This window comes from Nycticebus coucang, chromosome 10, assembly GCF_027406575.1.
Source record: "Nycticebus coucang isolate mNycCou1 chromosome 10, mNycCou1.pri, whole genome shotgun sequence".
Lineage (NCBI taxonomy): Eukaryota > Metazoa > Chordata > Mammalia > Primates > Lorisidae > Nycticebus > Nycticebus coucang.
The window spans coordinates 82937740-82963539 of record NC_069789.1 but is presented as its reverse complement, the minus strand read 5'-3'; the positions used below and the strand labels follow the sequence as shown (position 1 = coordinate 82963539).

General features: G+C 39.0%; 1 protein-coding gene across 6 annotated transcripts in view; it reads right to left on the bottom strand.

Annotated features, from left to right (window-relative positions):
* Positions 1-25800, bottom strand: part of ABL2 (ABL proto-oncogene 2, non-receptor tyrosine kinase) — a 154274-nt gene that overhangs the window by 42605 nt on the left and 85869 nt on the right. The window contains exon 1 of one of the 6 annotated variants that reach the window (XM_053604118.1): positions 8554-8704. The exons of 4 other annotated variants lie outside the window; for them this stretch is intronic. In XM_053604118.1, the coding sequence (XP_053460093.1) occupies positions 8554-8665 (112 nt within the window). In that variant the 5' untranslated portion in view covers positions 8666-8704. Of the gene's footprint in view, positions 1-8553; positions 8705-25800 lie in introns of those variants that run through there. One more of the 6 variants, XM_053604114.1, reaches the window with a different exon arrangement.

Genomic DNA, 25800 nt, shown 5'->3' with positions numbered 1-25800 from the left:
TAGGCTCAGCACCGATAGCTTAGTGGTTAGGGGGCTGGCCACATACACTGGGGCTGGTGGGTTTGAACCTGGCCCAGGCCTGCTAGAGAACAATAACAACTACAACCAAAAATAGCCGGGCATTGTGGCAGGCACCTGTAGTCCCAATTTCTTGGGAGGCTAAGGCAAGAGAATCACTTAAGCCCAAGAGTTGGAGGTTGCTGTGAGCTGAGATGCCAAAGCACTGCACTGAGGGTGACATAGTGAGATTCTGTCTCAAAAATAAACAAATAAATTACATAATATCAAAAGAGAAGAAAAGAAGATAATAAAAAAAATTAAATTTTAAAAGGAGCTCAGCATCCGTAGCACAGTGGTTATGGCTCCAGCCACAAACACCAAGGGTGGCGGGTTCGAACCTGGCCAAGGCCAGCTAAACAACAATGACAAATGCAACAGAAGATAACCAGGCATTGTAGTCCCAGCTACTTGGGAGGCTGAGGCAAGAGAATCACTTAAGCCCAAGAGTTGGAGGTTGCTGTGAGCTGTGATGCCATGGCACTCTCCCAGGGCAACATATAAAATTTTGTCTTGAAAAGAAAAAGAAGAATTTTTTTTTTAAAGAGTTGCACAATGTATCCAATAACTGCTAGCTAAATGAATGCCCAAATTACACAAAACCATAAGTGATAAGAAACAATGAGACGTTATCTTCATCTGAAAAATCATATTGAACAATAACAACCAAAATAAACAAATGAGACTTAATTAAACTGAAAAGCTTCTGTATAGCTAAGGAGACAACAACCAAAGCAAATAGACAACCTACACAATCGGAAAGGATATTTGCATATTTTGAATCAGACAAAAGCTTAATAACTAAGATCTATAAAGAACTCAATTAATCCACATGAAAAAAGCCAATAATCCTATGTATCAATGGGGAAGAGAGATGAACAGAACCGTCTCTCAAGAAGACAGATGAATGGCTAGCAAACATAAAAAAAAAAATGCTCATCATCCTTAATTATCAGAGAAATGCAAATCAAAACAACCCTGAGATATCATCTAACCCCAGCAAGAATGGCCCACATCACAAAATCTCAAAACTGCAGATGCTGGCGTGGATGTGGAGAGAAGGGAACACTTTTACACTGCTGGTGGGACTGTAAACTAATACAACCTTTTTGGAAGGAAGTATGGAGAAACCTCAAAGCACTCAAGCTAGACCTCCCATTTGATCCTGCAATCCCATTACTGGGCATCTATCCAGAAGAAAAAAAAAACTTTTATCATAAGGACACTTGCACTAGACTGTTTATGGCAGTTCAAGTTACAATCACCAAAATGTGGAAACTGCCTAAATGCCCCCCAACCCAGGAATGGATTAACAAACTGTGGTACATATATACCATGGAATACTATTCAGCCATTTAAAAAATGGAGACTTTACAGTATTTGTATTAACCTGGATGGAAGTGGAACACATTATTCTCAGTAAAGCATCACAAAAATGGAGAAGAATGAATCCTATGCATTCAATTTTGATATAAGGACAATTAATGATATGGTGGGGGTGGGGAAAGGGGAGAGCAGAGAGAGACAGAAGGAGGGACGGGGGTGGGATCTCAGTGTGTGACACATCTTGTACCCTCAATGAATCCCCAACAATTAAAAAAAAAATTAGCTTCCTAACTGTCTGACATAGACAAAAACTCCTGTTTAGGCTGGATCTGTAATTCTCCTAACAGTTATAGAGTTTTACTTTGCCACATTCCTTCCTTCTCGCAAGAGAAATATATGTTTAAAATTCCAGTTAATGTAATTTTGTTTTACATTAAGAATATAATAAACTTCAAGATATGTCCAAAGATCCTGAAAATTTAATTTAAAGCAAGTGTGTTGCTCCTTATTTAAATGTAGTTATAGTAAATGGGAACAGCTATATTATCTACTAAGATAACCAATTTAAGATTACCAAATGAATAAAAATCCCTATTATAAGAAGCATTCTTCTAATTATGTCTTTATTCTAATGAAAAAATTATCTACCATAGCATAGTTTCCACTAGGCTACAAAATACCAATACTTTATTAAAATAAAAAGAATTGCCAAAAAGAAGTATAGTAAATATCCATTTTTATTTATTTATTTATTGATTGATTGATTGTAGAGATAGAGTCTCACTTTACCGCCCTTGGTAGAGTGCCACAACATCACAGGACTCACAGCAACCTCCAGCTCTTGGGCTTCCGCGATTCTCCTGCCTCAGCCTCCCAAGCAGCTGGGACTACAGGCACCTGCCACAACGCCCGGCTATTTTTCTGTTGCAGCTCGGCCGGGGCTAGGTTTGAACCAGCCACCCTAAGTTTTATTAGTGTCTACACTGAACACTACTGATCCACACTGAGTTTTTTTTGCCAGTGGCAGTGATAACAATTACAATGTTTTATAACTATTACTCTATTTAATGACTATCAATCAGATACATTTCATTCATTTTAGATAGAAGAATCTCCCTTTTTTGAAATTTTAAGAAGAAGCCAGGCATAGTGGCTCACTTCTGTGATCCCAGCATATTGGGAGGCTGAGGTAGGAGGATTGCTTGAGGCCAGGAGTTTGAGGAAGCCTGAGGAACATAGTGAGAACCCCCACCCTCAAAAAAGAGAAAGAGAAACTCAACAGAAAGAACTTTGACCTATCAACAACCAAGCCAGATATAGTATTAGGCAGACACTAAAGCCAACTTCTTAAGCTCTATCAAGACAAAAACAGCAAATGCCATATATTTATACCTTGCTTTGTGAAACTTATTATATTAAAATTTAAGGTTTACAAACTAGTAATTTCAGGAAACATCTATTACATACAAGGTACTGTGCTTGTATTACATACAAGGTACTGGGCTTCAGAGTATAATGATTAGAAATCACTAATAATACCATTTGGAATGAAACAACTTTTCCAAACGGCGCTATCAAGGTGATAAAGGTTGAGGTAGAGAGCTATGGAAAGAGCAAAAACATCAGAAGCTGGTATCTGAATCAGGATGAGAAATTGATCTACTATCTATCCTTCCCTCCAAATTTGCTCTTCCCACAGAATTCCTCATTCTCACTTAATGGCAATTTTATCTTTTCAGATGCTAAGGTCAAAAACCTTGGGATCGGGCGGTGCCTGTGGCTCAGTCGGTAAGGCGCCGGCCCCATATACAGAGGGTGGCGGGTTCAAACCCGGCCCCGGCCAAACTGCAACCAAAAAATAGCCGGGTGTTGTGGCAGGCGCCTGTAATCCCAGCTACTCGGGAGGCTGAGGCAAGAGAATCTCTTAAGTCCAGGAATTGGAGGTTGCTGTGAGCTGTGTGAGGCCACGGCACTCTACCGAGGGCCATAAAGTGAGACTCTGTCTCTACAAAAAACAAAATAAAAAAACAAAAACCTTGGGATCATTCACGATTTCTTTCTTGTCACATACCACATCTAATCTGTTCTGAAATTCTATTGGCACTTCCTTCAAAACACATCCAGAGTCTATTTCTCAGCTACCCTCTCCACTCCCACCACCCTGTCACATCATCATCTCTCGGCTGGATTATTTCCCTAGAACTAACTGAATATTCTCAACACGCCAGCTATTTTTTTAAGCAGAGGTTCTCAACCTGTGGGTCGCAACCCCTCTGGGGGTCAAACGACCCTTTCACAGGGCTAACCTAAATACATCCTGCATATCAAATATTTACATTACAATTCATAACAATAGCAAAATTACAGTTATGAAGTAGCAACGAAAGTAATTTTATGGTTGGGGGTCACACAACATGAGGAACTGTATGAAAGGGTCACAGCATTAGGAAGGTTGAGAACCACTGTTTGAAAGCATACCTCAGACTGTATCACTTCTTTGTTCAAAACTCTTCAATAGCTCCCTATTTTAAAGTAAAAGCCCAAATCCCTAGAAGGGCCTTCAAGGTCTTTCATACTTTGCCTTGCCAGGCTCATTTCCTCCAACTACTCTGCCTCTAGCTTACCTCATCTGGCCACTGGCCTCCATGCTTGAACGCGGCAGGCACACTCCTGCCTCAGGCATTGTATTGGCTGCCACTCTGCTTAAAACATTCTTCCCCATGACATTTCACTCAAATGTTATCCTTTCACCAAACATACTGTATAATTTACTCATTTTCATATTCATGTTTATTATCTAAGTCTGCTCACTAAAATGTAGGTTTTATGAGGGCAAGAATTGTCTGCTTTGTTCAGTGAACAGTAAACCCAGAGCAAAGCCTATATCTTTTTTTTTTTTTTTTTTTTTTTTTTTTTGTAGAGACAGAGTCTCACTTTACCGCCTTCAGTAGAGTGCCATGATGTCACAGGACTCACAGCAACCTCTAGCTCCTGGGCCTCCGCGATTCTCCTGCCTTCTCCTGTAGTCCCGAGCAGCTGGGACTACAGGCGCCCGCCACAACGCCCAGCTATTCTTTGGTTGCAGTTCAGCCGGGGCTGGGTTTGAACCCGCCACCCTCGGTATATGGGGCCGGCACCCTACTCACTGAGCCACAGGCGCCACCCGCAAAGCCTATATCTAAAGAGGGTCTCAAAAAGTATTTGTGGAAATGAATGAATCATGCATACTGCCATACTCACAGAGGATGCTATGAGAGGACGGAATATAAAGAAAAACTCTAGAGTTAGGCAAAGCTTCAGACTTTTTTTAAAATTTTATTTCATTATTTTTATTTTTTTCACCATACACTGGTTTTATATACCATTTAACAAATTTTCATCACACTGGTTAACACAGCCTTCCTGGCATTTTCTTAGTTATTGTATTAAGACATTTATATTCTACATTTAGTAAGTTTCACATGTACCCTTGTAAGATGCACTGTAGGTGTGGTCCCACCAACTACCCTCCCTCTGCCCCTCCCCTCCCTTTCCCTTTTCCCCATATTCTTAGGTTATAGTTGGGTTATAGCTTTCATATGAAAGCTATAAATTAGTTTCATAGTAGGGCTGAGTACACTGGATACTTTTTCTTCCACTCTTGAGATACTTTACTAAGAAAAGTATGTTCCAACTCCATCCATGTAAACATGAAAGAGGTAAAGTCTCCATCTTTCTTTAAGGCTGTATAATATTCCATAGTGCACATATACCAGAGTTTATTAATCCATTCGTGGATCGATAGGCACTTGGGCTTCTTCCATGACTTAGCAATTATGAATCGGGCTGCAATAAACATTCTGGTACAAATATCTTTGTAATAATGTGATTTTTGGTCTTCTGGATCAAATGCCAGGTCTATTTTTAGATCCCTAAGTGTTCTCCAAACATCTTTCCAAAAGGAACATATTAGGGCTCAAAGGGAAGGGCACCGGTCCCATATGCCGGAGGTGGCGGGTTCAAACCCAGCTCCAGCAAAAAACCACACACAAAAAAAATAAATAAATAAATAATAAAATCTAAAAAAAAAAAAGTTAAAAAAAAAAAAAGAACAAAAGGAACACATTAGTTTGTATTCCCACCAGCAGTGTAGAAGTATTCCCTTTTCTCCACATCCATGCCAACATCTCTAGTCTGAGATTTTGTGATACGGGCTAATCTTACTGGAGTTAGATGATATCTCAAAGTAGTTTTGATTTGCATTTCTCTGATGATTAAGGATGATAAGCATTTTTTCATATGTCTGTAGGCTGTGTACCTGTCTTCTTCAAAGAAGTTTCTCTTCAAGTCCCTTGCCCAGCCTGAGATGGGATCACTTGTTCTTTTCTTGCTAATACGTTTGAGTTCTCTGTTGATTCTGGTTATTAAACCTTTGTCGGAGACATAACCTGCAAATATCTTCTCCCATTCTGAGGGCTGTTTGCTTGCTTTACTTACTGTGTTCTTGGCTGTGCAGAAGCTTTTTATTTTGATCAGGTCCCAGTAGTGTATTATTGATGCTGCTTCAATTGACCGGGGGTGGGGGGGTGGGGGGGGGTGTCTTCCTCTTAAAATATTCGCCCAAGCCTATTTCTTCAAGAGTTTTCCCTGCACTTTCTTCTAGTATTTTTATAGTTTCATGTCTTAAATTTAAATCTTTAATCCAGTGAGAGTCCATCTTAGTTAATGGTGAAAGGTGTGGATCCAGTTTCAGTTTTCTACAGGTTGCCAGCCAGTTCACCCAGCACCATTTGTTAAATAGGGAATCTTTTCCCCACAGAGTGTTTTTAATTAAGGCTTCAGACTTTAAGTTGAGTAAGGATTTAAACCAGATGAGCAGAAACTCTGCACTGATGACAGTTGTAGTAGTGACAGACTGTCAATGTATAATACATTGCTCATCTCTGTTGAGAAGGAAGTCTGAGCCCAAAGGAGGATTGTTTAAGATAAGTCAGCATCTTAAAAATCATGTTATGTGACAAAAGAAGAAAACAGAATAAGACCTATAGCACAATTTATTTAAATTTAAAGATATATACAGGCCAAATAATACTGTACACTTCTGAAACATACAAAGTGATAAATGTAATCTAAAAGCCAAAGTACTTTAAAAACCACAACCTGGAAATCCTTATTATTCTCTATTCCCTTCCTCCCATTTCTGCTGTTACAGTCTTTTCAGTGAGTCAAAAGATCTTATTTCCTTCCTTTCTTCTTTCTTCCCCCCTCCTCTTTTGTTCTCACAGACCTGAGGATCAATTTCCTGTACAATCTGTCTGCACAGGATATCCGTTTAAATGCCATCCTACCCAGGAGCACCAAACAAAAGGAAAACTTTTCCAAAGAAAAAAGTCCTACCATTTTTCTGAGGCCAAGAATGAACGTGTTGAATCGTAAAAAGAACTAAATGGGACAAAACAAGCTAAGAGATAAAGACAAAACCAAAATGAAACAAAAGCCTATGAAGAGCAAGTAAATGTCACAGCATTACCGAGTGGGTCTACTCCATGCCACTGTCCTCATCAGTTCAGACACGCGTGTCTAGATGATTCAGAGGTATTGCACCCACCCGAATGCAAGTAGGCTGGCAGCGTTCTATTTTTGAACAAAGTAAAGTGACTAGTATATGTTAGATACCTTAGATAGCAAACTACCACTAATCACTGCTATAGAAGTAGATCATGGACTTAAGACAATGGGAGACTCAGATTTTCACTTGTGGTATGTAAAGGACCCAGGTAGCAAGTACAACCACGACATTTAAGAAAAGGCAATTTTATCATTCTTTTTCTATTGCTACATTTGCGGGATACAAAAAAAAAAAAAAAAGGGGGCAAAAAAGAAATAGTTTGCTGGCTCAGCACCTATAGCTCAGAGGTTAAGGTGCCAGCCACATACACTTGGGCTGGCTGGTTCAAACTCAGCCTGGGCCTGCTAACAATAAGAACAACAACAACAAAAATAGCTGGGCCTTGTGGAAGGCACCTGTAGTCCCAGCTATTAGGGAGGCAGAGGCAAGAGAATCGCTTAAGCCCAAGAGTTTGAGGTTGCTGTGAACTGTGACACCACAAAACTCTACAGAAGGCGACACAGTAAGACTGTCTTAAAAAAAAAAAAAGAAAGAAAGAAATAGCAGTTTGTAACAAGTGAATTATCATGATTAAACAAGTTAAAATCCTTAATAATAAAACTAAAACTCAAATTCAGAGAAATTTCCTAAGCGTAACATTTAATTTTATTAAAAACTTCTTGCCAATCAGTCACATTCAATAACCTTCATCAGTTTAATTAGAAATTTGTCAAGTAGTATTTGGAGAAGTTAATATACGAAATTTTTAGTTTAGCCATTTTCAAGTATTTTATAAACACAGACATGGATGGAACTGGAACATATTCTCCTTAATAAAGTATCTCAAGAATGGAAGAAAAAGTATCCAATGTACTCAGTACTTTCATGAAACCAATTTATATTTACTCAGTCTTTCTTATGAAAGACAGATCAAAACAACAGCCCAGGATAAAGGAGAGAAATGGAGGGGGAGGGGAGGGGTGTGGGGAGGTTTGGTAGAGGGAGGGTAAATGGTGGGACCACACCTATGGAGCATGTTGCAAGGGTACAAGTCAAATCCATCAAGTATAGAACATAAATGTCTTAACACAATAATCAAGGAAGTGAGGCGAAAGCTATATTAATTAGTCTGATGTAAGCACTCCAAATTGTATTAAAAAAAATCAACACATTGTACCCCACATATGCATAAACGTATTCATGATCTATGTGTATATGACTTAATAAAAGGAAAAAAAACACACAGAATTCTACTTTATCTGACTGCATATTCTCTAAGAAGCTAATCACTTTTCTCTTTTAAAAACTATGTTAGATAAATTATTCAACAGTCCTCAATATAGCTAAAATTCTTCACATAAACCATATCTATCTTATTATCACAAAGTATTAAATTATTACTCATATTCTTCCATTTAATAGTTATGAAATTCTACTATGAAATGCTAAGAAAAACCACATGAACCTTCAATGACCAAAAATGAAAACAAAAACATTAAATAAGATTAATTTCTTTAAATCTCTATTCATACTTGATTAATGTGGTTATCTAACCTCCCCAAACTACCCACTCTGGACCATACCTGTTAAGTTGGGTAGAGCAGATTCAGAGGCCTCACTGCACAGGCAGCACAGGGACGTCTCCTCATCTCTGCCATAACTATTCAGTGGAAGCAGAACTGTCCCAAGGACCATGTCTCTTCCCAGAAGCACAAAAGTTAAACTGTTCTATGTAAAGAGGAAGTCTAAGAATTCCACGCTCCGACAAGCAATACCACACATGAGACATCAGTGGCCAGAGGAAACCAATAAAAGGATAAGTATTCACAACTCCCAAGGTGGGTGGAGAGTAACCCAAAGGAAAATGTTTAGTAATCAGCAGAAGACTAAGAATAAAGTTGCTTCAAAAAACATGTGGATATTTTCAAAATATACAAAAATAAAATAAAACCCCACACATTCATGAGTAACACATAGTTTAATAATAAAATGATGTAGGGATCAGTATATAGAGATGGGTTCTCATTTCTAAGGAGATGACAAGTAAGACAATGTAGAGAAGTTTCCTTGGAGAAAACTTGTTTACAGTTAAACACCAAACACACTTTTAAAAGAGGGGTAACGCCTAGCAAGATTTATCTTTTACATCACAAGGAAACGCCTAGCAAGACTCATCTTTTAACATCACTTAAATAGTTTAAGAAACCACAAATCCAAAACGAAAGAAATAGTTACAATCTGATTCATAAGCACAGAAGCCAGGAATAACTGCTTTCACTCACATTTTAACTCTGTAGCTTAATTAAGGTAAAAAACAGGGCACATGGTGTTCAAAAGTTCAAAAACTTTTGAATGTTAAAACTTGTAAAATCGGCTTGGCGCCTGTAGCTCAGCACCTAGGGTGCCAGTCACATACACTGAGGGTGGTGGGTTCAAACACAGCCTGGGCCTGCCAAACAGTGACAACTACAACCAAAAAATAGCCGAGCATTGTGGCAAGCGCATATAGTCCCAGATACTTGGGAGGCTAAGGCAAGAGAATAGCTTAAGCCCAAGAGTTTGAGACTGCTGTGAGCAATGACGCTACGGCACTCTACCAAGGGTGACATAGTGAGGCTCTGTTTCAAAAAAAAAAAAAAAGAAACTTTTAAAATATTTGTTAATATATAGAAATAAAGTTAAATATTTTAATAAAATTTAAAAACCTGAAAATGAAAGTAACTATGATAATTAAACTAGTAAAATGTACAAATAATGGCTAACTTTAGTGGTATGATCTACAAAAATAATACAAAAGAGTATTTGTAACTGTAATGAGACCACTCACTGACTCAATAATTACTCATTAAGCAGCTACTATGTACCAGCCACTGTACTAGGTCAATAAAAGCAACAGGGTAAAATTATAGAACAGTGGGACTGAAACAGCCTTCGATAAAGTTGAAAAATGAAATGATAATATAGCTTTATTAGAGAAAGAGTAAATTTGATGTAGGTAATTATTAAGAGTTTAAAAGAACACAGTTTATGTTTTCAATAAGGTTAACATTTATATGGCTCAGCGCCTATAGCTCAAGCAGCTAAGGTGCCAGCCACATACTCCAGAGCTGGTGGGTTCAGATCCAGCCCAGGCCTGCCAAACAACAATGACAAGTACAACCAAAAAAAATAGCCAGGCGTTGTGGCAGGCACCTGTAGTCCCAGTTACTTGGAAGGCTGAGGTAAGAGAATCGCCTAAGCCCAGGAGTTGGAGGTTGCTGTGAGCTGTTACGCCATGGCACTCTACCCAGGGCGACAGCTTGAGGCTCTGTCTCAAAAAAAAAAAAAAGATTAATATTTATAAAGGTAGTACTGTCAACATAATGGGGAAAGCAAGAGTTAAATGACTAAAGGTTACCTGGGTTATGACAAAGAGGTGAACACCAGGGTGAATTTCTCATTCTCTGGATTATTAAAAAAAGTATGAGAACTCCATAATCCATGTTCTATCCACATGTAGATTCTATACCATATGATTTACTATTTAATCAATAAATAGCAGATTATTAAATTCTTAGTAGTTACAGTTTCTTTATTTTTCTTTTTTTGTATGTTTGAAACAGAGTCTCACTCAGTTGTCCCAGATAGGGAACCATGGCATCACAGCTCACAGAAACCTCAACTTTTGGGCTCAAGTGATACTCTTGCCTGAGCCTCCCAAGTAGTTGGGACTATGGGTGCCCACCACAATGCCTGGTTAGTTTTCTATTTTTAGGAGAGATGGGGTCTCACTCTTGCTCAGGGTGGTCTCAAACTCCTGAGCTCAGGCAATCCACCTGCCTCAGCCTCCCTGAGTGTTGAAATTACAGGTGTGAGCCACCATGCCTAGCCAACAGTCACATTTTCAGTTGCTCTTATATTGTAACTTGGAGTAAAGCAGAGATAAATGGATAAAAACTCCACACTGAGTTCTATACTTTAAATGAATAGGTTATAAGGTTATACAATATGGGCATTGTATTTCCATAAAGCAATAAAAACATTATGCTATGTGGAAAGAAAAGTCTACATATTATATGATTCCATTCCTATGAAATGCTGAAAAAAAGCAAACATATAAAGATAGCAGGTGAGTGGTTACCTGGGACGGGGGGGTGGGTAGGTAAAAATACTGACAAACTATAAACCAGTACAAGGGATCTTCTGAGTGACAAAAATGCTCTAAAAGTGAATATCATGATGAGGACTGCCCAATTCCATGCATTTACTAAAAAAAATAAAATAAAATGAAAAAAATAACTGAGGCGGCACCTGTGGCTCAGTGAGAGGGCGCCGGCCCCATATGCCCAGGGTGGCGGGTTCAAACCCAGCCCCAGCCAAACTGCAACAAAAAAATAGCCGGGCGTTGTGGCCCCAGCTGCTCGGGAGGCTGAGGCAAGAGAATCGCGTAAGCCCAAGAGTTAGAGGTTGCTGTGAGCCGTGTGACACCACGGCACTCTACCCGAGGGCAGTACAGTGAGATTCTGTCTCTATAAAAAATAAATAAATAAATAACTGAATTGTATGTGTTTTTTTTTTTTTGGAGACAAAGTCTCACTATGTTGCCCTGGTTAGAGTGCCCTGGCATCACAGCTCACAGTAACCTCAAACGCTTTGGGCTTAAGCTATTCTCTTGCCTCAGCCTCCCAAGTAGCTGGGATTACATGTGCCTGCCACAACGCCTGGCTATTTTTTGGTTGTAATTGTCATTGTTGTTTAGCAGGCTCAGGCCAGGCTCAAACCTGCCAGCCTCTGTGTATGTGGCTTGCACCCTACTCACGAGCTATGGGTGCCCAGCCAGAATTGTACATGTTTTAAAACAGTTAAGGTTTATGGAATGTAAATTATAACTCAATAAAGCTGTTTTTATTTTTAGAAAAGCATTCAAGGGAGGAGGAATAACTGTAGCTGTTACTTAACATGTTGAGGGGGGAAGCTGGGGAAAAGAAAAGAAAATCATAAAAGATAAAAAAATAGGCCAGGTGCAGTGACTCAGGCATGTAATCCCAGAACTCCAGGAGGCCAAGACAGGAGGATCTCTTGAGGACTGAGGTTCCTCACCAGTCTGGGCAACATATGGAGACTTCCTCTCTACAGAACAATTTTTTTTTTAAGTTGGCCAGGTGTGGTGGTTCACACCTATAGTCCCAGCTACTCAAGAAGCTCAGACAGGAGTATGGCTTGAGCCCCAGGAGTATAAGTTTGCAGTGAGCAACAACTGTACCACTGCACTCCAGTCTGAACAATAAAGCAAGACCTTGTCTCCTCCCCACCCCCACCAAAAAAAGTAAAAAACAAAAAATAAATAGCACTCTGTGGAAGGCACTGTTAAGAGAATGAAAAGATAAGCTACAGGCTGGAAGAAAATACTCTCACATTATATATCTGACAAAGGGGTCATGCATCCAGAATATGTAAGGAACTCTCAAACTCAACAGTACAGAAATAAACAACCCAATTTAAAAAATAGGTAAAACATCTTCTTCATCTAAGAGGATACAGGAATGACAAACCAGATGTTCAACATCAGCAGCCATCAAGGAAAAGCAAATTAAAGCCACAATATCCACTATCCATCTATTACAGTGACTAACATGAAAAATACTAACAAAACCAAATGCTAACTAGGATGCGGACCAAATGAAACTCTCATGCATTGCTCAGTGAAATACAAAATGGTACAGACTCCTTGAAACACAATTTGGCAGTTTCTTTAAAAGTATAACATACACTTACCATATGATCCAGCAATCTCACTCATGAGTATTCATCCTGGAGAAATGAACACTCATGTTCATGCAAATGTTTGTAGCAACTCTATTCACAATTGCTCAGAACTGAAAACAACCTAAATCCTTATCAACAGATGAATGGATAAATGAACTGTGGTATATCCATACAATGGAATACTACTCAGCAATAAAGAGGAACAAAAATATTGGTATCTCAAATTATTAACATACATAACAAGCATTATGCTTAGTTTCCTAAAGAAGCCAGTAACCACAGTAAAAAGCCTATGTATTCCAAAGGACAAAAATCACTGTTTGCCAGGGAATGGTCTAATGACAAAATGAGTTTTATGGTGTAATTAAACTATTCTACATCCTGATTGTGGAAGTAATTACACAAATTTATGTGTGTGAAAATTTATAGAACTTTATATAACCAGGCTTGAGTAATCCACTTGCCTCAGCCTCCCAAGTAGCTAGGACTACAGGCACCTGCCACAACACCCAGCTATCTTTTGGTTGTAGTTGTCACTGTTGTTTGGCAGGCCCAGGCTGGATTCCAACCCACCAGCTCTGGTGTATGTGGCTGGCACCTTAGCTGCCCGAGCTACAGGCACCAAGCCATGTCCAGCTAGTTTTTCTGTTTTTAGTTAGATAGGTCTTGCTCTTACTCAGGCTGGTCTTGAACTCCTGAGCTCAGGAGATCCACCTGCTTTGGCCTCCTAGAGTGCTAGGATTACAGACATAAGCCATCTATCCCAGCAAAACTTTTTAAAGTAGAAAATCCAGGACTAAGCCTTGAAGAACTGCCAACTTTAGAAAGCCCCAAAAGAAACAGGAGGAACCCATAAATGAGATGAGGAACAGTTAGCAAGGAAGAGAAAGCTACAAAAGGCTGAGTGAGAAGGGCAACTATTTAAGGACAGAGGAAATGATCAATGGAGTTGATTACTGTTGAGATGTTAATATATGAGTACAGAAGAGAATTCATTGCTTTTAAAAATTATATTACAGAAAAATTAGCCAGGCATCATGTAGTCCCAGCTATTTGGGAGGCTGGGAAATAGAAGGATTGCTTAAGCCTAGGAGTTTGAGGATGCTATTAGCTATGATGATGCCACAGCACTCTAGCCAAGGTGACAGAGTGAAATTCTGCCTAAATAAATAAAATTATATTATAAAAAATTCTCATTTCTTATAAATCCTTAACAATTATCTTTATTTACTTTTATTCTATTACTATGTTACTTACGTTATCATCTTGGCTGGAGTGCAATGGCATGATCATTGCTCACTGCAGTCTTGAACTCCTGGGCTCAAGCAATCCTCCCACCTAAGCCTCCTGGGTAGTTGGCATCATAGGCACACAGCACCATGCCCAGCTAATTTTTCTTTTTTCTGTAAAGACTAATCTTGAACTCCTGGCCTCAAGCAATCCTCCCACCTCAGCCTCCCAGTGCTGGGATTACAGGCATGAGTAATTGTGCCTGGCATATATATATATATATGCCATCTGGTAGTCCCAATTTAGGCCTATTTTAAACCTTATATATACTTTATACCCTCAAATTTTTCTCTATTCAACCAACTTTCAGTTCAAAGGGCATTTTTAAGCTCATGATACTCTTCCTAAAATATTTACCTCTTTATATTCATCAGCTATGTAGCGAATTCTCTCTTCACTCAGGTTTTGTTTGAAGGGCAAATAGAAGAAACCTGTTTAAATTCAAAACTCACTGCTCTTAAGGTGAAAAACACCAGATATACTACCCCAAAATATGCCTCTCTGTACACAGAAGTTATTTTTAAGCTAAAAACAACTACGAAGCAATGAACAGGGGAAAAGCTCTCCATATCCTCCTTTTCTCTGCCTAAAGACAGAATACAAATGCTCTTTTACTAGTGACAACTCTAGATTTTTATCAACCCAGAGATGATACCAAAAGATTCTGCAAAAGAAACTTTGCTTCATTGGTATCCTTCCATATATTTATCTTCTAGTTTCCTACCTTTGGAAGCCTAAAACTGCTTTCCCTTGTCCTGTCGTTTTACTACAAATTTATTATTCTTTACTGAAGATGTTATAAAGGGTGTCCATAAAGTTCATGTGCAATTTACTGTTAAACTATTTTAAAATTGCACACAAACTTTATGTCCACTCTGTATATGCAAGAGCTCTAAGCTACTACTTTGAGGTAGTTTTCACTGAGGTTTCTCCTGTATGATGTGTACTGTACATGTTAGTAAATTTGTTTTCCTCCTGTTATTCTATCTTCTATTATACGGATCAGTCCCAACTAAGAAACTGTGGGATTGAGGAAAAATTATATTTCCTCCCTAACAAAGGTAAAATATTTCCCAATTCATTCTTTCTTTCTTTTTTTTTTATTAAATCATAACTGTGTACATTAATGCAATCATGGGGCACCATACACTGGTTTTATATACCATTTGACATATTTTCATCACAGTGGTTAACATAGCCTTCCTGGCATTTTCTTAGTTATTGTGTTAAGACATTTATATTCTACATTTAGTAAGTTTCACATGTACCCTTGTAAGATGCACCAGTAGGTGTAATCCCACCAATCACCCTCCCTCCGCCCATCCTTCCCCCTCCCTCTCTTCTCTCTCCCCCTTCCCCATATTCTTAGGTTATAACTGGGTTATAGCTTTCATATGAAAGCCATAAATTAGTTTCATAGTAGGGCTGAGTACATTGGATGCTTTTTCTTCCATTCTTGAGATACTTTACTAAGAAGAATATGTTCCAGCTCCATCCATGTAATTTCCCAATTCTTTTGCTAACTACATTTCAATTTATTCTTATTTGGTTTAAAGACTTTCCCATTTCTTTTGATGTTCATATTTCCTATTTTGCAACCTGTTAGTGGATTAAGCAGTAGGCAGTAATGAACAAATGAAGTCAGGTGCAGTCATTCACACCTGTAATCCTAGCAATCCAAGAGGCCCTGGACTGATGGTATAATTGCTGAGGTCAGGAGTTTGATACCAGCCTGAGCAAGAAAGAGACTCTCATTTCTACTAAAAGAAGATAGCCAGGCATGGTGGTGAACATCTGCAGTCCCAGGTACTCAGAAGGCTGAGTCAGGAGGGATCTCTGGAACCAGGGGTGTGAGGCTGTGGTAACCTTGATGATGCCACTGCACTATAGCTGTCGTGACAGAGTGAGACTGCCCCTCCATCCCCAAAAATCAACAAACGAAAAATATACAAAATAAAACTTCTAATAGCACTCTTATCACTAGATGTGACAAATAAAAACATACGACACTTCCCTATGCAGGTCCTCAATTTTAAACACCCTCACAAAAAGTTGCCATTTTTATAGCCACACATCTCCTGAAGTTGGAGAGTCATCTCAGATGACTCCCACCACAGACCACCCCTTTTCACATCAGCCTAAAACAGAATATGACAGAGATCTTGGCACAGTAAGGTATTCTAAGACAGTGGTTCTTTAACGAATATTTCAGGATCTATTGGTAGACCTTAAGTATGTTCAACTCCATTATAACTGAAATGAAGAAACACAGATAGTGTCAGAACCACATATCTTCTAAGCTGGCAGCTGCCCTGTCCAATAACCCTCCCCTCCTATGCTTCCAACATAGCAGCTGACTATAATGCTAAAGAGAGCACCAATTCCACATTATTCTACTTCTCTCTAAGCATTTACCTCTTCTCCTTTCCTTTCCTGACATTATGGCTCTAGGAATAAAAACCGGCTCTTCATTACAAAAACACTACAATCCCTGACTATATTAATAAGCCTTTTTTCCTCCTTCCTTTTTTTTTTTTTTCATTTTAACCTAAGAGCAAAGGTTTTGCCCTTCAAAAAGTTACAAATGGCTGCACCAGCCACGCATGCGCGATGCTGCCTGACGCACTCCTGTGTGAACACTGGGCGGGTGTGTCTGGGGGAGCGGAGACAAGATGGCTGACTGAAGCCAGCTTTCCACAGGAGAGTTAAAGGACAGAAACTTAGCAAATAACTTGGTGGATAAGAGCTGCACCAAAAGAGAAGGTTGAGGAACGCACATCAACCCTGCTGAGGTAAGCTGCGACCCCAAGGATACAAACAAATGGTATAGAATCCATCACCACACAGACAAGAATCCCCTCCCCCATGAGAAAGGCTCGGAGTGCCCCACAAACAAGCGAGCAGAGTCCAAAGGTCCTCCCACTACATAGAAACTGGACCTACCTCCCCTACTAGGGTGCCACGGCATTCTCCTGCCAGGCATAAAACTGTATATATTCTCTGCCTGCAATTCTGAGCTCTCAACACTCCCCTCCACTCTCACTCTGAGGTCTGGAGGCCTGCCCCCAGGAGTCGAGATTCTTGGCTGATTTCTCGAGGGATGTGGACAGGGCCTGGACTGCAGCTGGTCTAGTGCTGATTCTGTGGCATGGGAATGAAGAGAGGACGGTTGGCTGAGAGGGAACCACACCGGAGTGGCGGTGCCCCAAGGTGCAGAGCAGCAGCCATTTTTTGGCAACAATAGGGCTCACCCCTGAATATTCCGAAGCCACACCCCCTGTCTCTGGGCAACCAGAGGAGGCCGGGCATCTTCTCAGGTGGCAACCACCACGGAACAGATCTGGGAGGGAAACGCAGGCCCCATGAGTAAAGAGTTTGCCTGAGGCGGTACTGGACTAGGTGGAGCACAGGGACTAGAAAACACCCGCGCAGTGCTGGCTGACTCCCAGGGTGGGGCTGACCCAGAGGACTGCTTTACTTAGCCTAAGACACACCCAGCCCTTAGGGGATCGGCAGCCTATAGACAAAGGAGTGCAGGAGGCTAGAACTGACAGCTAACCGAGCTGTGAATACAAACCTTCGCAGCAGCAAAGACAGGGCCTGAGACGCAGGTTCTGTGAACTCAAAACAGCTTCTCTTCTGCAGGGGAATTCAGCCAGGACAGAAACAAATTCCGCAACATTGTTTTGTTCAGTCAATAACATCAATCAGGGGTGGCGCTGGAACTGAGTGAACACCCCCCAACCTCCATCAAGCTCCAGAGGTTGTCAAGCCTCACATCCCCTGCTGGAAAGAGGCAGAGAGCAGTGGCCTGGCTGAGCAGATATAGATTTCCTTGTGATTCAGGCAGGTGCAAATCCCTGGAGTATCTGCTCATTGGAGGCAACTGGGTCACAGCTCTGCAGGGCTATTAGTGACTGGGTGTGACAGAGGTGCAAGGTGGGGAAGGAGGCATCAACCTTCCCATACTAATCTATTTGCTGGGTGGGTCCTCCTGACTTCACAGAACACCTAAGCAAGTCATACTTGAGTTGTCAGCAGACCCCTGCAATCTAGTTGCCATAGACCTTTTTAACTCTCCCACCTAAGATAGGTGATAACTAAGACAATTGATTTGGACCTTTTGAACTGAGCCAATAGCCCAAGAACTATCCAAGTTGTGCCCTGGGTGTGTAGTTGTAGGAAAGTTTGATTTTCCTTTTCCAATTGTTAACTGTGGGGGGCGGGGTGACTTAATTGCTGGTATTTCTCCATAGCTCAGACTTCAACCCAGAGTAACTCTTTCACTAGGGTCGGACAGACCAGCTGAAAACAAGACAGAACCACTTAGCCCCACCATACCAAACAGGTCCCCAGTTTCTCAGGCCGTAGCACTGTACGGGTCCTCAACAAAGCTCCAGGGGAAAAATCAAATGGTGTAAAACAATCATGGGATGAAATCAGGGGAAAAACTCTGATAACATGAATAACCAGAATAGATCAAACACCCAAGGAAAGATATGGCAGATGTAACTGAAGATCCCATTCATAAACAGCTGGCCAAGATGTCAGAAATCGAATTCAGAATTTGGATTGCAAACAAGATTAACAGAATGGAGGAAAATTTGGAATTAGAAATTCGAGGAGCAATTCAAAAGTTGGAATTAGAAATTCGAGAAGAAATTCAAAAGTTGTCCCAAGAATTTAACGAATTTAAAGACAAAACCACCAAAGATTTTAACACACTGAAGCAAGAATTTGCAGCCCTCAAAGATCTGAAAAATACAGTAGAATCCCTCAGTAACAGAGTGGAGCAAGCAGAAGAAAGGATTTCTGACCTTGAAGACAAAGCCTTTGAATGCTCCCAAACTCTCAAAGAGGAAGAGAAATAAAGAGCAAAAATGGATCATTCTCTCAGAGAGCTCTGGGATAATTCGAAGAAGGCTAATTTCCGCCTCATTGGAATCCCTGAAAGTGACGAAGTGGCCTCGCAAGGCACAGAGGCCCTTCTCCATGGAATTATGAAAGAGAATTTTCCAGACATGCCAAGAAATTCTGAAATTCAGATAGCAGACAGTTTCAGAACCCCACCATGACTCAATCCTAATAAGACAACCCCTAGGCATATCATAATTAACTTCACTAAAGTTAATATGAAGGAGAAAATTCTGAAAGCAGCCAGACGTAAGAAATCCATTACCTACAAATGGCAGAATATTAGAATGATTACAGATATCTCTGCTGAAACTTTTCAAGTCAGAAGAGGGTGGTCATCAACTTTTAATCTCCTAAAACAAAATAAATTTCAACCCCGGATCCTGTATCCAGCTAAACTGAGTTTCATTTATGATGGAGAAATTAAATACTTTAATGACATTCATATGTTGAAGAAATTTGCCATAACCAAACCAGCTCTTCAGGATATTCTCAGACCTATCCTCCATACTGACCAGCCCAATCCTCCACCACAAATGTAAACTCACTCAGAAACTTTTGATCAAACTCCAACTTCCACAGTGGCGAAAGGATTTAAAATGTCCACTGGACTTTCGAAAAACTTGATAACCAAAATTTTACCAGACTTATCAATATTGTCCATTAATGTGAATGGCTTAAACTGTCCACTAAAGAGGCACAGGTTGGATGACTAGATACAAAAACTGATGTCAGATATTTGCTGCATATAAGAATCTCATCTTACCTTAAAAGATAAATATAGACTCAGGGTGAAAGGATGGTCGTCCATATTTCAGGCAAATGGTAATCAGAAAAAAGCAGGTGTTGCAATTCTATCTGCAGATACAATAGGCTTTAAAGCAACAAAAGTAAGGAAGGATAAGAATGGTCACTTCATATTTGTTAAGGGTAATACTCAATATGATGAAATTTCAATTATTAATATTTATGCACCCAACCAGAATGCGCCTCAATTTATAAGAGACACTCTAACAGACATGAGCAACTTGATTTCCTCCAGCTCCATAATTGTCAGAGATTTCAACACTCCTTTGGCAGTTTTGGACAAATCCACCAAGAAGAAGCTGAGCAAAGAAATTTGAGATTTAAACCTAACCATCCAAAATTTGGATTTAGCAGACATCTACAGAACATTTCATCCCAACAAAACTGAATACACATACTTCTCATCACCCCATGGAACATACTCCAAAATTGATCACATCTTAGGTCACAAGTCTAACCTCAGTAAATTTAAAGGAATAGAAATTATTCCTTGCATCTTCTCGGACCACCATGGAATAAAAGTTGAACTCAGTAACGACAGGAATCTGCATACTCGTACAAAAATATGGAAGTTAAATAACCTTATGCTGAATGATAGCTGGGTCAGAGATGAGATTAAGAAGGAAACTGCCAAATTTTTAGAACAAAACAACAATGAAGACACAAATTATCAGAACCTCTGGGATACCGCAAAGTCAGTCCTACGAGGGAAATTTATAGCACTGCAAGCCTTCCTCAACAGAACGGGAAGAGAGGAAGTTAACAACTTAATGGGACATCTCAAGCAACTGGAAAAGAAAGAACATTCCAACCCCAACCCAGTAGAAGAAAAAAATAACCAAAATTAGAGCAGAATTAAATGAAATTGAAAACAAAAGAATTGTACAACAGATCAATAAATCAAAAAGTTGGTTTTTTGAAAAAGTCAATAAAATAGATAAACCTTTGGCTAACCTAACCAGGAAAAAAAGAGTAAAATCTCTAATCTCATCAATCAGTAACAACAAAGATGAAATAACAACAGACTACTCAGAAATTAAAAAAATCCTTAATGAATATTACAAGAAACTTTATTCTCAGAAATATGAAAATCTGAAGGAAATTGACCAATACTTGGAAGCACATCACCTTCCAAGACTTAGCCAGAATCAAGTGGAAATGTTGAACAGGCCAGTATCAAGTTCTGAAATAGCATCAACCATATAAAATCTCCCTAAAAAGAAAAGCCTGGGACCAGATGGCTTTATGTCAGAATTCTACCAAACCTTTAAAGAGGAACTAGTACCTATATTACTCAACCTGTTCCAAAATATAGAAAAAGAAGGAAGACAACCCAACACGTTCTATGATGCAAACGTCATCCTGATCCCCAAACCAGGAAAAGACGCAACAAGAAAAGAAAATTATAGACCAATATCACTAATGAATATAGATGCAAAAATATTCAACAAAATCCTAACAAACAGAATCCAGCAACACATCAAACAAATTACACATCATGACCAAGTCGGTTTTATCCCAGGGTCTCAAGGATGGTTCAATATACGTAAATCTATAAGTATAAAACAGCACAAAAACAAATTAAGAATCAAAGACCATAGGATTCTCACAATTGATGCAGAAAAAGCTTTTGATAATATCCAGCATTCCTTCATGATCAGAACACTTAAGAAAATTGGTATAGAAGGGACATTTCTTAAACTGATAGAGGCCGTCTACAGCAAACCCACAGCCAATATCATATTGAATGGAGTTAAATTGAAATCATTCCACTCAGATCAGGAACCAGGCAAGGTTGCCCATTGTCTCCACTCCTCTTTAACACTGTAATGGAAGTTTTAGCCATCGTAATTACAGAAGAAAAGGCGATCAAGGGTATCCATATAGGGTCAGAAGAGATCAAACTTTCACTCTTCGCAGATGATATGATTGTATATCTGGAAAACAGATTCTTTAACCTTCTACTACAAAACTCTTAGAAGTGATCAAGGAATACAGCAGCGTCTCAGGTTAAAAAAAATCAACATTCATAAATCTGTAGCCTTTATATATACCAACAATAGTCAAGCTGAAAAAACAGTTAAGGACTCTATTCCATTCACAGTAGTGCCAAAGAAGATGAAATATTTGGGAGTTTTTCTAACAAAGGACGTGAAAGATCTCTATAAAGAGAACTATGAAACTCTAAGAAAAGAAATAGCTGAAAATGTTAACAAATGGAAAAACGTACCATGCTCATGGCTGGGAAGAATCAACATTGTTAAAATGTCCATACTACCCAAAGCAATACACAATTTTTATGCAATCCCTATTAAAGCTCCACTGTCATACTTTAAAGATCTTGAAAAAATAATACTTCGTTTTATATGGAATGAGAAAAAACCTTGAATAGCCAAGACATTATTCAGAAATAAAAACAAAGCAGGAGGAATCATGCTACCAGACCTTAGACTATACTATAAATCAATAGTGAGACTATGAGTTTGAAGCCAGCATGAGTAACACAATAAGACCACAACTCTACAAAAAAAAAAAAAAAAACAGAAAAATTATGTAGGTGTGGTGGTATGCATCTTGTATTCTCAGTTATGTGGAAGGCTGAGGCAGGAGGATCACTCCAGCCCTGGAATTTGAGGTTAATGGTGGCTACACTCTAGCCCCAGCAAGAGAACAAGACCTTCTCTCAAAAACAAATGAATAAAAGTTTTCCCTTAATCTATGCCTCATCTCATGAACATGACATCCCCTCCAAAAAGGAATATTCATTAGGAAATATTTCTTATAAAATTTTTCTAACTTTACTCTTTTAGGACACTTGTCATTGCCCTTTAGATAACTTAGTAATGTAACAATTCTCTTATGTTATGCTAAAAATAAAAACAGTTGGTTCTTCCAGTTTTAGACCTGTGGAGCTAGTTCTCCAATATCTATGAAGAGGTGCGTCTGGGTATATATACACTCTCTATATGTATTTGGGTTCTGACTGCAAGCAATTTCCTGCTAATATTTCAAATTGCCTTAACCAAGAAAAACAAAGGACTTATTCATTACCTTTATTTCAGTAGCTACTGGTTACCCAAAGCAACAAAATCCTAATCTTCCCTACAACATGAGTGTTAGAGGTAAGAAAAAAAAACATACTTCAAATGACAAAATTCTTTTGACTGATAACATATATTACTATTTTTTTTATTCAAATAATCTATAAAAGCATACTTAGGATCCAATCCCTGTGCTTTTATTGGTACCTTTACTTCTTCCAGCTTAAAACAAGATAATCACTGAAATTGTAAAAGCACTGGAAAATTTCATGATATACATATCTTAATTAATAAAGCTCCCTATTAAATTTATTTTTACTAGAAGATCTGTCAGTATAAAACAGTGACTGGCTCATAGTAAAGTGTACTATAGCACTGCCTTAACTTACGATATAAGGTGAAAACCACGGGGCAGCAAAAAACTCCTCCACCACTACCAGTATAGGTTGAGTATTCCTAATCCGAAAATCTGAAATGCTCCAATGAATGTTTCCTTTGAATGTTACATCAGTGCTTAGTCACGTCAATTTCAAACTTTGCTGCATTTATTTGAGATAGAGTCTCATTATGTCACCCTTAGTAGAGTGCCCTGCCGTGCCGTCACAGCTCACAGCAACCTTAAACTCTTGGGCTTAAGCCATTCTCTTGCCACAGCCTCCCAAGTGGCTGGGATTACAGGTGCCCACCACAACGCCCGGCTATTTTTCTGTTGTTTAGCTGGCCTGGGCTGGGTTCAAACCCTCCAGCCTGGGTGTATATGGCTGGCACCGTAATCACAGTGCTATGGGCACTGAGCTGATGCATTTTACATTTTTGGATTAAGGATGTTTGAACAGGTATACAGATATTCAAAATCTGATAAAATCCGAAATGCAAACACTTCTGTTCCCAAGCATTTCAGTTAAGGGATACCCTATCTACAAAGTCTTTTTTTTTTATTTATTTATTATTTTTTTTTGTGTGTGTGGTTTTTGGCCGGGGCTGGGTTTGAACCCGCCACCTCTGGCATATGGGACCAGCGCCCTACTCCTCGAGCCACAGGCACCACCCATCCTACAAAGTCTTTTTAGCACACTAGTCCACAGGTCAGGTGACAGCTGTAGGAGATTAAAAAAAAAAAAAAAGAAAGAAAGAAAAATAAGGAAAAGAATCAAATCTTTTGAGGTATCCAAAAGATAAAATACAGAACCCTTACAAGCAGGAGTCAATAGGATTTCTTCACCAGGATAGATTAGCCCAGGCTAAAATAAGGAATGACCACATGTATTTAAACCATCTCAAGAGTATGATTCACTTCAGTTTTCCTGTATTTCCACTGAGTCTCTCTTAACGGTAGAAAGGGAAAATACTGTATTGTGTTCACAAATAAAAGGAGACTGCAGAAGAGTCTAACAAAAGCTAAGGCAAGAAAATCACTTGAGCCCAAGAGTTTGAGGTTGTGAGCTGTGATTTCACAGCACTCTACTGGAGGTGACAAAGTAAGACGGTCAAAAAAAAGGAAAGAAAGAAAGAGACAGAAAGAAAGAAAGAAAAGAAAGGGAGGGAGGGAGGAAATAAACCAGTCATCAAAATTCTTTCTGAATGCTAGGACAGAATATGGGCACTAGGAATAGAGACAAATAGGTAAGAAGTAAAATAAACAAACACAAAACCAATGTTCTGCCATCTCCATAGCAGCAAAACTTAAATTCTGGACTTTTGAGTACAACACTACCCAGGAACAATTCAGAAGACAGAAAATGGGAGAAAACTCACATACAACAGTTGTTGGGGACTTGATTATATAATCCAAGTACTTAATAAATGTTATCCCTAAATACTCACAATAACTCTGCTAGAAAGATACTATTAATTAGTTCATTTCTCAGATGACTAGAACATGTGGCATGATATAGACAGAATTGCAGAGCAGGATTTGGAATTCTGCCTTTGGCATTTATGCGTATTGAAATCTTGGGCAATTAATAACTCTGAAAACAACCAAAGCCTCTAACAACAGGGAAAAATGAAAACCATTAACACTACTGAAGAAATATACATGCCTTATTAAATACCTTCCTGTTCCAGGGATCATTTGTCCTGGACTATCAAAACCAGTACATTTTAAGGGCTCCTACAACCAATTGTTTGGCTTTTGCACTTATGTAGTAAAATCGACCTCTGATCTAAGGCTAGAAATGAGCGACTAAAACAAAGCCTTTCCCATGATGAGGTGGTGGATAGTAGAGAATAACTTTAAGGTTAGGCTAGACAAAGATATCACAAGAAAACAAAAAAAAACTGCAGACCAATATTCCTTATGAGTACAGATACAAAATTACTCCGTAAATTATTAACAAACCAAATCCAGCAGCAGATATATTTTTTAAGAGGCAGTCTCACTGTGTTGTTCAGGCTGGACTCAAACTCCTGGGCTCAAGTGATTAACTTTCCTCAAGCTTCTCACATAGCTACAACTATAGGCACGTGCCACTGGGCCCAGCTCCAGCAACATATTAAAAAGATTATATACCATACCAAGTGGAATTTATTCCAGTAATGCAGTGTTGGTTCAACATACAAAAGTCAATGTAATATGCTAATAAAATTTCACTACAACATCCAATAACAAATGCACCCTAAGCCCCAACAAAATCACAGACATAACTGAATCAAAACTGAAGTGTTCTATTCTACTAATAGTATAAATACATCTTAAGGAAAAAGTCCCCCCTACAAAAGCAAATTCAATAAGTTGGAAGAAGCGACTATTACAACAGATGTGTAAACATAAACATAAGGACACAGGAAATATTAAAAAGGAAATATAATACCTCCAAAGGAACACAATAATTCTATAGCAACACTTCCCAATCAAAAAGAAATTGATGAAATCCTAGAAAAAGAATTCAAAATAATGATTCTAAAGAAGCTCAGTGAGACAGAAGAGAATTCTGAAAAACAATTCAGGATATTAATGAGAAATTGACTAAAGAGATAAATACCATTGAAAAGAATAAAATAAAATTTTTGAAACTGAGGAATTACTTGAAT